Consider the following 16,770-nt stretch of genomic DNA (forward strand, 5'->3'; position numbering starts at 1 on the left):
GGCCAGCAACTGCGTCAAGCTCCTCCGGCGTCAATAAGCACCGTACCGGCAACCCTACTAGCACAGAAACTGCCGATGACCTCAGTCGATCATCCTAGTGAGCCGGTAAAGGTGTTCCGACGGGAGGATTTAGAGGAGGGGGAGATTTGGTGGAGAATGGGCATTCTGAGCCGTGTGTGGTGGTCGAAGGCTTTGAGGCTGTGCAGGTGCAGTCTATTTCGCTGGAAATTGGGATTTCATTTCGGGGTGAGGCTGTGCAGGTGTAGTCCGACTCTTCGTTTGGTTCCACACCAATGGAGTTGAGTGTTTTTGGTGGGATAATTTATGGGGATGGTATTCCTCTTCAAAATATGGCTTCAAGTGGTGAATCAAATAGTTTGGGTGGCTCGGAACTGCTGTTGATTCCCAATAACAGCGTTGGTGAGGAGGGGGCTCTTACTCCTCTGTGTACACTCCCTTCCAGTTCAGATTATGGGAGTTGCTCGTCGAATTGGATTTTTAAAAAGGTAGAGGAGCTACAAAATATCCTTCGGGTCTCTGTTGGAGGTTATGAGGATCAATTTATGACACTTCTTGTGGCAATTGAAGCTAGTCGTTCGAAATCAGCTACAAAACAAGACAGGGAACTTAAACGTTTAACATGCTCCATCAATTATGATATTAAGGGTGAGAGTAGTAGAAGGGTTAGACCGAAAGGGAGGAGAAAGTTAAGTTTTAATGAAGCCTAAGATTGTATCATGGAATGTACGGGGTCTCAATAATAGCAATAAATGTCATCGTATCAAAGCTTTATTGAGGTTATGGAAAGGTGATGTGATATGTTTGCAAGAAACAAAGTTGGGTTTGATTGATAGAAGATTTGTGCGTATTATATGGGGATGTTCGTATGTGGGTTGGTTCTATTTGGCCTCTCAGGGAGCATCAGGTGGAGTGTTATTAATGTGGGATAAAAGAGTGGTTGAGGCGATTGAAGAGTGTGTTGGTGAGTTTTCGATTTCGGTGTTATTCAAAAATGTGAGCGATGGGTGGGATTGGGCTTTTGCAGGGACTTATGGTCAAAACATGGATAGAGATAGGCAAAGGTTGTGGGAGGAGTTGGTGGGAATATACACTTTATAGGATGTGCCGTGGTGTATGGGGGGTGATTTTAACATTACTCGTTTTTCTAGTGAACGATCGGGCATCATCGGAACACATTGGCCATGGCTGAATTTTCTGAGTTCATTTTATATATGGACCTTTTGGACCTTCCCTTGGTGGGTGGTGAGTACACATGGTCTAACGGCCGTGCTTGGTCGAAGTTGGATATATTTCTTGTCTCGTCGTTATGGGAAGCCCACTATCCAGAAATAAGTCAGAAAAGGTTAGCTCGAGTCAGCTCAGACCATTTTCACATTCTCTTAGATTGTGGGGGCATTCACGGGGGTCGCCAGTACTTCAAGTTTGAGAATATGTGGCTTAAAGTGACCGGGTTTGTAGAGTTGGTGAGTAATTGGTGGGCATCGTACCAGTTTAGTGGTACTCCGAGTTTCATTCTTGCAGGTAAGCTGAAGGCACTAAAACAAGATCTGAAGAAGTGGAACTTGGAAGTTTTTTTTCACACTGACAATCAAAAGTCCACTTTGATGGAGAAATTGCAGGAGTTAGAGGGTAAGGAATTATTGGGAGGGGCCTCTGAGGAGGAGTTATTGAGGAAAGCCACGGTTGAGGCAGAGTTGGAAAGAGTTTTGTTGTTAGAGGAGACATCATGACACCAAAAATCCAGAGCCCTTTGGTTAAAAGAGGGTGATAGGTGTACGAAGTTCTTTCACTAAGTGGCTAATTCTCATCGACGTAATAATGTGATTGAGTCGCTTTATTCAGGTACTCAGGTGCTATCCTCTTCCGATGAACTAGAAAGTCATATTGCACATTATTATGAGACTCTTGTTACCGAATCGGTAACTTGGAGGCCGAATCTTGATGACTTATCGTTTGAGGAAATTGATCCGCAACTTGTGAGTGTCTTGGAGAGACCTTTTGACGAAGATGAGATTTTCAAGGTCATCTATGGTATGGCTAAGGAAAAAGCGCTGGGTCTGGATGGTTTCTCAATGGATTTCTTCCAAACTTGTTGGGATGTGTTGAAAGGTGATGTCTTGCGGGTGTTCAGTGAATTTCACATCTTTCAAAAGTTTGAAAAATCACTTAACGCGACTTTTATTGCGTTCATTCCCAAGAAACGTGGGGTTTCGAGTATTGAAGATTTTCGTCCAATAAGTTTGGTTAGTAGTGTCTATAATATTATTTCAAAAGTTCTTGCTAACCGGCTTAGTCCAATTTTGGAAAATATTATTTCAAATCCTCAGAATGCTTTTATTCGAGGGAGACATATACTTGATTTGGTGCTCATTTCAAATGAGAGCCTAGATGCTAGATTGTGGGAGGGAAGCCCAGGTATTATTTGCAAGCTAGATATGGAGAAGGCTTATGATCATGTGAACTGAGAATTCCTTCCGTATTTGCTTAAGAGGTGTGGTTTTGGAGATAGGTGGATTTCTTGGATGCGTCATTACATTTCAACGGCCCGTTATTCAGTGCTAGTTAACGGCACTCCTGCTGGTTTTGTGATAGTTGGAGGGGTTTGCGACAGGGGAATCCGTTATCTCATCTTCTTTTTGTCATTGTTATGGAGGTGTGAGTAGGATGGTGCAGGCTACTGTTGGTGAGGGTTTTTTATCTGGTTTTCAGGTGGGAAATGGCTATGGTAGCCCGTGTATAATTTCACATCTCCTTTTTGCAGATGACACTCTGATTTTCTGTGAAGCGGATAGGAGTCAGGTCCAAACTTTACGTGCATTATTATTTTGTTTTGAAGCAGTGTCAGGGCTTAAGGTGAACCTTGGCAAATCTGAGATGGTTTCGGTGGGTGTCATTCTTAATATTCACAGTCTAGCAAGTCTTATGGATTGCAGAGTGTCCTCTTTCCCAATGAAATATTTGGACCTTCCGTTAGGTGCAACTTTTAAGAGTAGAGCAATATGAGATGGGGTGGTAGAGAAGATAGAGAAAAAGTTGGCTGGATGGAAAATGGTGTATTTATCGAAAGGGGGTCGTCTCACTCTTATCAAGAGCACCCTCACTAACCTTCCAACTTATTTTTTATCTCTCATTCCTATGCCTGCAAGGGGGTGAATAGGATTGAGAAACTTTTTAGGGCTTTTCTATGGGGACGCATAGGAGAGGAGAAGAAATTTCATTTGGTTAATTGGAAGACAGTATGTGCCCCAGTTGTGTATTGGGGTTGGGTGTTTGTAATTTGAGAACTTTTAATAAAACGTTATTGGGGAAATGGCTTTGGAGATATCATTTGAACGGGGGATCTTTGTGGAATGAAACTATAGATGCTAGATATGGTGTTGCCTGGGGTGGTTGGTGTTCCAAAGAAGTGAGAGGGGGGCATGGAGTGGGGCTATGGATGTTTATAAGGAAGGGGTGGACAAGCTTTGTAAATCATATTCGCTTTGTCGCAGGTGAGGGCAACCAAATTAGTTTTTGGCGGGACTTGTGGTGTGGAGATCATGCATTGGAAAGGGTGTTTCCAACTTTATATCGTATTGCAGTTAATAAGGAGGCTTCAGTGGCGGATGTGCGATTATTGGCTCATGGTTCGCATCAGTGGAATATTCAGTTTAATAGGGATATTCATGATTGGAAATTATCTATGGTTTCATATTTTTTCAATTTTTTACACTCCTTAGGGTCTACTATGGCATAGCATGATAGCTTGAAATGGAGGTTTCAGGATCAAAAGAAATGCATAGTAAAGGTGTATTATAAACTCTTGATTACACAGGATCACACCCCATTCCCTTGGAAGAACATTTGGAGGTCTCGAGTGCCATCTAGAGTTGCTTTCTTTGTTTGGAATGCTGCCCTTGGGAAGATCTTGACCACGAACAACTTGAGGAAGAGAGGATGTGTAGTGTTGGATTGGTGCTACATGTGTAAAAAGAATGGAGAATCGGTAGATCATCTTTTACTACTTTGTGATGTAGCAAGGGGGTTATGGGAAGAGATTTTTCGAAGGGTTGGTGTGGTTTGGGTAATGCCTATGAGGGTGGTGGATTTGATGGGTTGTTGGAGATAATTGCAGGGCAGTCATCAAGTGGCAGCAGTTTGGAGAATGATTTCGTTGTGTATCATGTGGTGTATTTGGACGGAAAGGAATGTGCCCTGTTTTGAAGACAAGGAACGAACAATGGTGGAGCTGAAGAATTTTTTTCTACATACTTTATTGCTTTGGTTTTCAGCTATTGTATTAAATGGGGATGATATTCATGAATTCTTATCCTTAGTTCATCGCTCTTAGAATGTATTTAGGTGTTCTATTGTATACTTCCTGTGTACTTGGTACTTGCCTATTTCATTCACATCAATAAAGTTTATCTCTTACTTATCAAAAAAAAAAAAAAAACTGTATTATGCTGGAGTGAGATAGGATGGGGAAGACAAGGTGCAATGGACCACGTCCAAAAAGAGGGGTGTTCAGAGTTGAAGTTGTACCATAATACATTGATCCCTCACGAGAGTACTAGCTTTCCATGGAAGTTCATCTGGAGGAGTAAGGCCCACCAAGAGTGGCTTTCTTTGGATGGTGTAACTAGAAAAGATTCTTACTTTGAAATGACAAATTTATTTAGACAAAAGCACGTCACCCCGCGATGCATATTGTTACGATCCTAAGGGTTAAGGGTTTAACAAAATCAGTATCCAGCAGTCCTATAACTTTTGGATCAACTGGTAGACCTTTAACAATCAGAATAGGGAAAACGTCATGAGTTTCATACACGAAAAGGGTCATCTATACACTCATATGTCCAGTGCTCAACACCACGAAATTTGAAATAATGCATAAACATTGAACACCACTGAGAATTGTATCACACAACAAATAAATAATTCATTTAATACTGAATTACAGCCAACATGAAGTAAGCCCACGAAATGTAGCAAATAATAAACCCGCCGCCTTTTCTTCATGGTTTATTTTCCCACAAACCATTGAAAACACAATGAAGAAAACTTTAAGAAAGTACAGAAAAATGAACTGGGGAAGCATTAAAGGTGATAATTCACAAACTGAATTCACTTGGAGAACTCAAAATTTCAAGTCAGCAAAAAGTTGGCCGTGGACCTACAGGGGCAGAGGAATCAGAGTAAAGTTCAATTTCCAGTAACACCATTTGAAATCTTAACCATTCAGTATTTTGCAAAACGAAACCCTAGATTCTGTGATTTTCACGGACAACAGAAATATTTATCAGCAAAATTTATTGCTTTCTGAAGGAAAATCGAAAAATGGAGAATAGAGTAAATACGTTGGAGAAAGGTCTCCGACTTGAAGAGATTTAGAATCCGAGAAGACCATCCCCGTGTAGAGTCCCCTATTTGTCAAAACCTCCCAAGAACATCAGAGGAATTCTCGGATGCCCATGTAACTTTAAATAAATAAATAAATAAATAAATAAATATAATAATAATAATAATAATAACAAGGAAAAAAAGAAAAGTAAGTATGGGTTTGGTTTTTTTTTGGGTTAACCTCATACACTTTATTTTGTAAGGAGTTTGAACCTAAATGTTTAACTATGGTTAAATTTTAACTGTATTTACTTTTGTTTATGTGAATTTGTTTAACAACAACGCATTATCTAATTTATTTATCTATCTCTTTTTTTTAGACTCAGTGTCAGAACAAAAATTATGAAAATAAAACTTGTCTCGTTTGCTTACGCAGTTCAGATAAAATGAGATAAGATGTTTTGTTGAAAGTTGAATAAAATATTGTTATAATATAAATTTTTAATATTATTTTTATTTTAAGATTTGAAAAAGTTGAATTGTTTATTATATTTTATATGAGACTTTGAGAAAATTATAATGATTATATTAGATGAGATGAGATAGTTTGATTTTGCGTAACCATACCAACCCGCTCATAAAAGTTTTCATTTCCCAACTAATAAAAGTTTTATGCAAATAATTTATCATCACACATTTTGGTGTGCAATCCCCTCCAACCCCCTCCCAACAAAAAAAAGGATAATTCCAACTACACAATGTTAAAATGAAATTGTTAGGTGGCTAACCTATTGGTCTCTCATTTTTTAAGTTGTGTAGATACATACTCATTCTCATAATGTAACTAACCACTAACCTACCTCAAGGAAAGCATAATTTGAAGCCACAATCCCCTTCAGTTGGAGATCCGCAACGGTTCATATATGGCATTGAATTTGTAGAAAGTGATGCATATTTTAATGAACAATGAACTCAACAAAATAAGGATGTTCTATAATTTGTCAAGATATAATGTATTAGTCCAGGCTACCAGGTCATCTGAAAATTTATCGTTCAAATAATCCTCTTGACGTGACAGTGTCACATGGTTTATTGTAAAAGCAAAACAAACACTGAAAGGCGTCCAGAAACATAAAATGAAAAATAATACCCTAAGAACCTGCTCGGTACCCTTTCTATTTTAAATCTCCCGGCCATTGAGTAATCAACCAATTGAAGTGGATTTCAATCTTTTTTTTTGTATTTTCAGACACTTTTGTGTTTGTTTTGTTTTTATGATAAACCATATGGCAGTGTCATTTGAGCGGTAAACTCCATATGACTGGATGTCATTTCTGATAGAGAAGTGGTACAATCACAAAGATATATCATAAAAGTAAACTTACAAACTAATATGGTTTCATATGATACATTAGATCTACTTTACAATTTAATGTACCATATCAAGCCACGCTAGTCTGTAAATTTAATTTCGCAATATGATAAAACATTTCTCATTATGAAATTGCATTACTTTTTTTTTTTTTGAAATAGAAATTGCATTACTCCAATCTTTAATTAAAGAGTTTTGCTACATAACATCTATCACACTCAACATTTTTTTAAATTTTTAAATTTTTTTTGAGTTTATTTTTTTAAAATTATTTCAAATTTTCTATTAATTATTCATATAATAAATATTTGATAAAAGAAAAAAAATTAAAAATTAAAAAAATATAAAATGTATAGTGTGAAGAAGTTGTGAAGATTTATAATTAATTAAAAGTCTTGGGATTTGGTATAAAATCAGTAGTTAATAAGTAGCCAATTTATGTACAAAATCTTTGATGTACGATTCTATGATCACCCTAGAGAGCAAAGTACAGTCGCTAAATAGAAGAGTACAGTCTCTATATATGGTTCGGTGCAGTGGGATTCCATTTCAAAAGGTCTCCTTCTCGTTGCTGGCTCTTTCTTTCCACTTCCCTTGTGATAAGATAACGAAGTCCTGATAAGCCATACCGAAGACTACTTTTGAACAAAAACAAATCTGAAAACTGAAAATGAAAAACCATTGCGTTCTCTTTCGGTGATTCGCTCTGAAAACAAAGACCTTCAGAACTTTCGCCTTTCCGCCAAAGTATGAAATCTCTTTTACCCTGGAACTCTGTTTTTTTCCTTCACTTTTATGTTTTTGTCTGTGGGTTCAGTGACTCTTTTTGTAGCAGGTATGAGTGTTGTTCACCCACCACCCCACAACCCCCCCTCTTTTATTTCCTTTTATTATGTTCTTTTCCTTTTTCTTCATGAGCAAACTGAGGATGGGGTTGTTGTAGGTTTAAAGTTATGTTATTTATAAAGAAATTGTCTTTGGTACTTTAAATGTACCTAATTTAAGGCATAGTTGAAATCTTGTCATCTCATTTAATTGGGAGTCGATCTTTACTTTGAGTCCTTATAGGAGTTTATTTCTTTGATTGTGCAAGAATTCTATTTTATTTGGTTTAGGAGTCCAGCAATGCATCAAATTCTTGGGGGTTAGTCTATTTTAAATTATATTTAATTTCGAATTTCCCCTTTTATTAAAAAGAGAAGTATTTTAACAAAAAACTTGTGGTTTCTTTCCCATAAAGAGATCTATTTTTGTGATCTCTCCTATCCGAAAGGAGTTTTTCATTGAATTTTCCTCTACATTTGTGAGACAGATCTTGGATATTCATCGGCATTTGGCACTGATACTAGGTAAGTTGAATAGCTTTCTCAGTGGGGAACATATCTGAAAATCTTCATGGCGCCTGTATACTTTGATTGCCTGTTCATACCAAAAAGTCACATAATCAAAGTTGACTGCTTTTATGATACTTCATGTGCAAGCTGGCTTTCTGTGAGTTGAGTTTTTGTCATCAACTTTTTTGGTTCTCTTGGTCGTACATCCTGTGCAGCTTCAAGGAAGATCCAGAACCCTAAAATAATCGTGATTCTCTGAAATGATATAATGACGTTAAAGGTTGTATTATCCGTATCTTAGAATTAGTGAAAGTTCTTATTTTACCTGAAGTGTTCAGCAAGAAGTCTTTTTAGAACTATCGATCGCCCTACTAAAAAACCAGTGGTTGGCCAATGTAAAATCAAGACCCAGGCCTTATACTTGTGAGGTTCTTCGGAACCCAACCCAAGCTTTGTTACTGGGGGTTATTATAGAACCAGCTTGTTAGTTTTTTTCCCCACATCATTAAGTAAAGGGAACTTTACAGGAATCCGAAGGTTCAGCTGAAAAAAGGTGTCAAGGCATGTAACATATGAGCCATGCAGTGACCAACAAAATAATTCACCTGAGGCTTCTATGGTGGACTCTGGTTCAGCATCCATTTCAAGAAACATGAGCAGAAGAGTTATATGCGAAGAAATTGATTTTGTAAGTAACATGATCTGATGTCCATTTGCAGCTGTATGATTATGCTGCTTAATTAAATGAGAGTTAACTGAATTATACAATGTTTATCTTTGTTTGTTATAAATCATTTGTTTAGGTTTGCGGCTTGATTGAAAGGTGCTTGCAGTTGTATATGAACAAAAATGAGGTGGTGGAAACCCTTCTGTGCCTTGCAAATATTGAACCTGGCTTCACCACCTTGGGTAAGATACTATTTTATTATCTAGAAGTTCCCCCATTCTCACATCGTTTCCCATTGTGAAACAGCCATTTGCCCCAAATGTTAAAAATTGATGGAAAGAAGTAGATTTAATTATCTACATTATATCCTTGACACTCCCCCTTACATGTGGGTCAGACTCTCCTTCAATAAGTAGGTTCAACACGTGGAATATTTAATCAAATGAGGTAGAGTATAGAGTCAAAGTTCGAACTTAGAACCTCTGTTCTAATACCCTGTGAAACCACTAGTTATCCCAAAAGTTCAAGCTGTTGGGAATAGACAGATTTAATTATTTATATATCATTTGAGAGCTGTCCTGTGGGGTCCCCACGGGGTGGGGGGGTGGGGGAATTTTCATTTAAATGAAAATAAAAAATTAGTAGGAACATTATATTCCATTGTTGCTCAGCAGCAAATTCAATGAAATTATGCAAGTCACAGAGCACCTGTAGAATTGGAACCCATAATTACTCAATACTTTATTTTATAGTTATCTTCTTCATCCAATTGCTCTAATGTCCAAGTTTTCATTTTTCTTTAACTTAGTATGGCAGAGGCTTGAAGAAGAAAATGCAGAATTTTTCAAGTCTTACTGCGTAAGGGTAAAGCTGAACAAACAAATCCAATTGTTCAATGATTTACTCGAGAAGCAGTCCGAACTAATGAACAGTTCTTCACCTCAGAGTGGGATTCATTGCATGCCGGGTAAGTGATGCAGCAGATTCTGCATGCAAGATTAACGCAGCATGTGAGCTACCGGGATTGAACTAGGTAATGCCGTAAACAGAGGAAGTCTTCCAGGAAAGGCCGTAAACAGAGGAAGTCTTCAACAGCTCTTCAATTTATTGCAGATTTCATTTTACAATTTTAATGTTTCCATTTTAATAAGTTTTCCTTCGTGATGGTTTGTTAGCGATATCTTTCCTTTTCAAAACAAGTTTCCTTAGTTGGTTTTCTCGTATAAGGGAACCGAATATGGGAGGGCATGGGTATGTTGGATTTTGAAAACATTACAGAGTTTTGAATAAACTTGTGACTCTTTGTTGGAGAAGACACAGCTTTTCTTGCATTTTATTTTTTTCTTTCTTTCGTACGTTTCCGCTACGTCAGTAAGTTTTCCTGCAAAATTTCGTAGGATATTTAAGCCTTTAAGCCGTGAACAAATTTGAAACTGTAAAACCGAAAACTGATGAGTGGGAATATACTCTCTTAGCTCTTTTAGGTGCCATAATATAAAATGTCTATCTGGCTGGTCAACTTTTTGAGCTAATTACTTTCAATGGTTTTCGGCACACTTCTTTTATTTCTTGGTTTGGATCAAGATCAATATAAAACTTTATTCCAAAGGGATTAGATTTATTCCAAGTATAAATACAATTCTATAAGCACCTTTGAAATGAATACGACCTTTAATGATTGATGACATTGCTGACCATGTCAACCATGCCCAAGGATTGAAATTCTACAGTATAGCAATGCAGACTTTGATTAGAGGACAAAAGATTGGCTCCAAAAGGCTCTTTAAGAAATATTATATGGATTTTATCTTTTTTCCCCCCATGAAATTGCACTTCCTTATATACGAAATCAAATCATACGAAAAGGAACCTTTGTTATGTATTCACTATTGATTGGAAGTGAGAATATTCCTCACTTGTTTAATGGTCTTTGTTATGTAGCTCATGTTGAAAAGCTTAACTAGTTAATTGGTACATGGATGTTTTTCATGAATCATTGTTTAGAAAATTTTTGACTTTTCGAAAGAAAACGTCATCCAATGTACTTAGAGAATGTCAGCACCAAACAAGTGTCTTCTCTGATTGTTGCGAAGTAAAAGTGCCTTGACTTGTGGGAGTTCTGGGTTTAGTTTGCCAGCTTTAAGGCCTTGCAGAAGAAAATCCAATTCCACCTGCATTTCTAGCATACCAGCCATACCAAACCTCACTTGAAAAAATGGCATATCCCTTTACAAACACAAGTCTCGTTCCCAAGGTAGGAGACAGAATAAGTGTTCACTCTCCACTCCATTCCATTTGAACCAAATTGACTCTAATTAAGAGTTAGCAGTGTTAGTCCTTTGCCATTTCTGTATCATGACTATCATTGTAATTCACTTTTTTTTTTCCCTGTAATGCAGTTAATAATCCACCTCTGGGGTATCCAATTCTGCAGCAGCCTTCAATTTCTTTTATTAGTCAATACCCAAGTTATTTTGTGGACCGTATGCCCAGCTGTCAGGCGGTACACAGAATCCCTTCACCAGGCAATTTCAACCCTACACAAGTAAATTCTGGGAAATAGTGAGAATTTTATCGCTTATCCAATTTTTTTCCTCCCTGTCATTTGTCTTTGTTGGTTGTTCAATTCGTTTTTGTTATATGCATGAGTAACTCTAAAAAAGAGCCTGTATTCAATAGACACATTCTATATTTAATATTCAACTTTTAGATCTGCTTCTGGCTCATTTATTGCGTATATTGCACAGAGACATTACAAACATATCTGAATTTTCTGATTGCATATAAAATCGAATGACATTTTCTTGTCTATAGATAAATGTTGTCCACAACCAACATTGTGCAACTACTGATTCATTTCAATTTTCTTGTCTATCAAGTCTGATTGAATAAGAACTGAGGGTCTTAAAGCAGATGTCACCTGCCATTTGCCCACATTTACTTTTAAATGAAAGAGAGAAAGGGGACACACTCAGTTACTTTTTGTGATCACTTAAAGGATGGGGCTTGATTTTGGCTTCGTGAGTTGGGATTAGTTAGGTAAAAAGTAGTGGACCTTCACCTTAATTATTCTAGACTAAGACCTAGATGATGACTGATGAGTTAAGTTGAGTTCATTTAGAATTAATACTTTCTTTTGTGTTAAACTGTTTATTTTGCCAAAGCTTACTTCATGTCGATTTGGTAAAAAAAAAAAAAAAAGAGTCACTATGAAGTGGCTTGGGAGCTTTACTCCACTGGGTACATGCTTTCACTCCTGTTTCTATGTCTTCTCTCTGCCTGGAGTTATACTCTCTGTCTCAGATTTCTAAATCCTATTTATTTCTTTCATCAAATGTTGGCTGAACTCGGGAGATTGATTCTCAGGACTTGTACAGAACTTAATCGTTAAATGGAATGGTAGGAACAAGTGAGAATTATCTATGGCCTCATTTATCATATGTAATTGCTAGCTTACTGCTTTTCTCCATGTTGAAATATGGTGGCCAGCTGTGCCGCCGATACAGTACCTTCCATTCCTACTTGTTCTACCAAGTTGGAGAATCATTCAAGTTCTGCATTAATGGCATCCTGTGGCCAAGTTCCCTTCACTTTATCAGCGATGGCAGGACTTGGAATGGAAACACCAGACTTAACGCTACAAATAATCTTCATGTGGAAAATGTAGAAGGGTTGCAACTTGTCTCTGATGGTCAAAATGGACCACCCAAGGAACTTCAATCATTAATGCAGATTTCTTGGAATTCAAGCGTCTCAGATATAGCTGCGGGGTGGCAAAACTTACAAGGTGATATGCGGCTATCTTTCTTAAAAGCTTTGCTTAATTTGAGCAATTGTTGGTCCAGGTGCAGCTAGTTGTCACACAATTGATTATCTATCACCTTTGAGTTATGATTCCAAACTTGCACAAGTTGGTGGTTTGGCACTTGACTAATAGTTGGTTCATGAGTCTAAATTAGTAAGAAACTCGTAGTTTCTTGGATATAATAAAATATGAGTGTTGTGAAAGCGAAAGTGCATTTCACTCCAAAAGAGAAAAGTGGAGCAGTGTCCAAATACAGTTGTGAAATCACATTTATTTAAGGAATGTAGGGAACATGTTTTTGTACCATCATGGTTTGATGAAAAGCTTTCATTTTAATGGTTTACCCATGTACAGTTTTGTACAGTACTTTGGCCTTTCCTTAGTATAGTATTGACAATTCCATGGGCACTCCAGCGGCTTCTAGTTAGAATGAGCAAGAAAACTGCAAAAATCGTCAACTGGATCTGCATTTATGAAATAAAAGTATAGTAGAAGCTGTCATGCATTTATTAGAAGTAAATCGTAACCCCCCCTTTTGTCCAACTCCTATCTCTCACCTTTCTGTGTCTCTCTCTTCTCCTAGAGTGACCGGAAGAACTCCATTCTTAACATCTCTTAACATGTTTCTATTTTTTGACAGATGTTGGAACACCAGGCAACTTATTCGGGCGGCACCATTTTACCTTTTGATGCAGATGGGTTGCCTGAATCTACAGAGCAAAAATCCGTGGGTAAAGTAAAGCTCGCTTGCTTTTTATGATGTTTTCTATGTTGAACCAACTGGATTACAATCTTCTTAGCGTACAAGTTTTGGAAATAAACTATGCATGAAGAACATTCTGAAGAGAGAGAGAGAGAGAGAGAGAGTTGGTTCACATTCAAGAAATGCGGTCAAGTTAAATATTTTTGAAGTGTGCATGTAGAGGCTGGACTGCATAATATAGGTAGGGACCCTACTGCAAATAACTGCAATGGATCAGTTCCTTTAGGGTAGGTTTGGCAAGTGGGATGAAACACAAAATTCTCATCTTATCTCATCATTACAACTTTTTTAAATTCTTATATAAAATATAATAAATAATTCAACTTTTTCAAATCACAATTAAAATTTTTTAAATCTCAAAACAATAATAATATTAAAAGATAATATTTTAAACTTTTATTTAAAATAAAAAATTCTCATCTCACTATCCAGATGATCATTTAGATGCATGGTACCCATGTAATTTATGGGTGGATCAAGCCATAGGCCTAAGCATGGTCTACCATAACATATTATAATTCTATCAGCGGTTTTCCTTGTGGCCTCATGATGTGGGGCTAGTGCAAAATTTTGCACACAAGGATAAGTGTGTTGGCCAATCAGATAAATCAAATAATTCAAGACATGTCATACATAGCATAAACATTAGTAAAAGCAATCGTGAATTTTATTTCCTTATGTGAAATTTTTTATGAAATTCTTATATTTATTATGTTTACATTTGATGGGTTTTTTACTAAGCTTTTGACTCATTTAGTTTTATTATGTTTTTTTACTACCCAGGTGAGGATGATGAGTATGAGCAAGCAGATCAGTCGGGAAGGTTTTCGTTAGTGGCCCGGTCTTATAAAGTTGGACTTGTTGTTTATTTGCTTTGTTACTAGAGTCGGGCCATAACCTTTTTACTTATTTGCTTATATTAGCCTATGGCCAGAGAAATAGGGATATAGTAAAGGGATTCTGACAGTATATTACTGTTGGGAAATATTGTAAAGGCATGTGGAAAGTAATAGAATTTCTCATTCCTCTTTTTTCCTTCTTCTCTACAGAGGTGCTTCACTCGAAGTGAGCTTATCTGGGTCTTTTCCTTAGAGTTTTGGTGTGCAACATAATGTACAAGACTTCTTTGCCCTCACTAGTTTTCGTTATGTAGCAACAGTTTTGGGAGTGAGAAGCGAAAAGAGGCTTTTGGAAAGAATTAAGGTTTTAACAAAAAAGGAGATGGAGTTCTGCTAGAAAGTACAAGGCCCAAAATCATTTCCCTCAACAATTTGTTATTAATATAGGTTCTCGATCGGGCTTAAAGCCCAAACATTTACAATACAAGTTCCACGTTTCTCCCTGTATGACCGATTCGTACCTAATAAGAGAAATACTTACAGTCGGTCTGGCTGGTTTTCACATAAAAATAGCTTCCCACTTATAAGCTTACACGTAAGCCATCTACCGTATCTATCCTAAACCATCAAACATCATAAAATCAATTTGTTTGAAAAAATACTTGCTTTCCCCTTCGAAGCAAATCCTTTGCACAGGCCTTCGTCCTTCGCACCCGCACCCGGACCCCCACCCCTGATTCATCTTCGCAACCCAGCACCCACTTCGTCGAATCGCACCCGCACCCTTGAATCACATCCCCTAGGTCGAAGCTCAATCTGACAATCCCCCTTCATCGAATCACACTCGCACCCCCGTTCGCAACCCCGAATCACATCCCCTAAGTCGATTCTCAACCCGAGCACCCCCTTCGTCGAAGCTCAACCCGAAGTCGAAGCTCAACACGAAGCTCATCCCCACGAATCGGCGTCGATCAGACTCCCCCTTCGTTGAAGCTCAACCCAAAGAAAATCCCCACAAATCGGCGTTGGACCCCCTCTTCGTCGAAGCTCATCCCCAAAATTGGTATACCCATTTCTGGATTTCTCATTTGACAAATGGTTTGAGTGGTTTGAATACATGATTATTTATTACTCTGGAATCAAAATTCTACTACTTAGAGAATACACAAGATGATAGGCAACTAGGCTGAGATTCGAATTTCATTTCTACTTATACATTAATCTGGGGGTCAATTATCACAACAAGTAATGCTCTTGATTCAATACACATTGGTTTGCTGAGTCTAGTGTCTAGTATGCATAAAGTTTTGCATACACATGGGTAAACTTGAATCTCTTTGCGTCACAAGCCAATTTACAGAGCTAGAAGTTACTATAATTAGGTTAGCTAGTTTATGTTGTATTTGTCATCATGTATTAGAATATTTAGTGAGTAAGATTGACAAAGGGGACTAAATATTATAAGATCAATGGGTATACAACTTTCATTCCCCATATTTTTGACCCTTGGCTTTGAGGCTTATTTGTTAACTATCAACATGTTCTGTTTGTACTTTCTAGCTACATTACATATTCTGTTAACTATCAAAGTTCAAAGAATAGGCAAAACATGCTCTGTTTGTGCGCTTGTAATTGAAGTTCATTTGTATTCTTCTAAAAGAGACTGTTTCTTACCCTTGGCTTTGAGGCTTATTTGTTAACTATCTATAATTTTATAGAATCTCTTAGTTTGCAATCCAGGACATGAAACAATCATGTCGTGGGAGTTTTATGGTACCTATGGTTAAAATTTTATAGAATCTCTTAATTGCAGAATGTACCTATCCTAGATAAATTTTTTTAGTCACTACTTACTTTCTTTCTTCAATATTATGATAGCAAATGAAGAGTTTGGATTCTCATTCCGGGTCAAGTTCTTGGACCATAAGAGGGGAAGACAAAGTTGTTTTGGAGAGACCACTTTGCTATTGTGGCTGCCAAGCAAAGCTACGGATATTTGGAAAAGCAAAAAGTTTTGGTAGAAGATTTTTCAATTGTCTAAACTACAAAACTAATAAACAATCTGGATTTTTCGAGTGGATTGATCTTCAAAGTGAGCAAAACAGCTGCTGTAAGATGACGTTGGAGTTAGCTGAACGGAGGCACCATAGGCTACTTCATGAGCGGCTACACATCGAACATTCCAAATTTAAAGCATTGGATAAGAAGTATAAGAGAGTCTTGAAAGTGTTACTCTTGTCATGGTTTTTTTTTATAATAGTTTGTGGTGTGATTTTTATATATCCAAAAAATTACAATGTATCTCGGTCAGTGCTACGACTCATGTAACACGTTGTCGGCGTCTAACACTTTGAGATTAGATGCTTGTATTTGAATGTACTAAATGTGATTAATGTAATGAGAACATCTTTCATGGATTGAATGTATTTGAAATTTCCCAACTTTATTGGTATGATCAGATGCTGATTAGTTTATTTGAAATTCTCTATGTCCAAGTAAGGTTTTTGCCATGGCACTAAAATTGAATCCAAGCATATCATAGATAAACCAATATCAAATTCATGAATACATGTCATTGTCCAATAGAAAATCCAATCAAAATAAAATACATAATGTCTTGTAGCTAAACTGCCACATCGGTACAACA

At 37.2% G+C, this 16,770-nt stretch overlaps 1 protein-coding gene and 1 long non-coding RNA gene across 9 annotated transcripts; both read left to right on the plus strand.

Annotated features, from left to right (window-relative positions):
- The first annotated feature begins 7,235 nt into the window (after window positions 1-7,235).
- Window positions 7,236-14,479, plus strand: LOC108981767. Of its 8 annotated transcripts, XM_035686380.1 has the most exons (10): window positions 7,236-7,462; window positions 7,809-7,859; window positions 8,028-8,064; window positions 8,577-8,737; window positions 8,853-8,958; window positions 9,525-9,683; window positions 11,116-11,261; window positions 12,206-12,503; window positions 13,162-13,252; window positions 14,068-14,474. In XM_035686380.1, the coding sequence occupies exons 4-9, from the start codon at window positions 8,666-8,668 to the stop codon at window positions 13,209-13,211; spliced, it is 831 nt and encodes a 276-aa protein (XP_035542273.1). In that variant the 5' UTR covers window positions 7,236-7,462; window positions 7,809-7,859; window positions 8,028-8,064; window positions 8,577-8,665; the 3' UTR covers window positions 13,212-13,252; window positions 14,068-14,474. The 8 variants fall into 8 exon arrangements, with proteins under 8 accessions (XP_035542273.1, XP_035542271.1, XP_035542274.1 ...); XM_035686378.1 differs by lacking the exon at window positions 7,809-7,859; XM_035686379.1 differs by lacking the exons at window positions 7,236-7,462; window positions 7,809-7,859 and adding an exon at window positions 7,473-7,550.
- Window positions 14,480-14,822: 343 nt separating this feature from the next.
- Window positions 14,823-16,542, plus strand: LOC118344850. Its single transcript, XR_004798548.1, has 2 exons — window positions 14,823-15,186; window positions 16,002-16,542. It is a non-coding gene; the product is annotated as an uncharacterized LOC118344850 (long non-coding RNA).
- The last annotated feature ends 228 nt before the right edge of the window (window positions 16,543-16,770 follow it).

The sequence above is a fragment of the Juglans regia genome, chromosome 16 (assembly GCF_001411555.2).
Source record: "Juglans regia cultivar Chandler chromosome 16, Walnut 2.0, whole genome shotgun sequence".
NCBI lineage: Eukaryota > Viridiplantae > Streptophyta > Magnoliopsida > Fagales > Juglandaceae > Juglans > Juglans regia.

Bases quoted from the DNA above. Each gene is read 5' to 3' on its own strand.
- LOC108981767 (XM_035686380.1), top strand. From the start codon at position 8,666: ATGGTGGACTCTGGTTCAGCATCCATTTCAAGAAACATGAGCAGAAGA. The intron at 9,684-11,115 runs GTAAGTGATGCA...CCTGTAATGCAG, and splicing joins TGGGATTCATTGCATGCCGG to TTAATAATCCACCTCTGGGG. The intron at 11,262-12,205 runs GTAAATTCTGGG...TATGGTGGCCAG, and splicing joins GCAATTTCAACCCTACACAA to CTGTGCCGCCGATACAGTAC.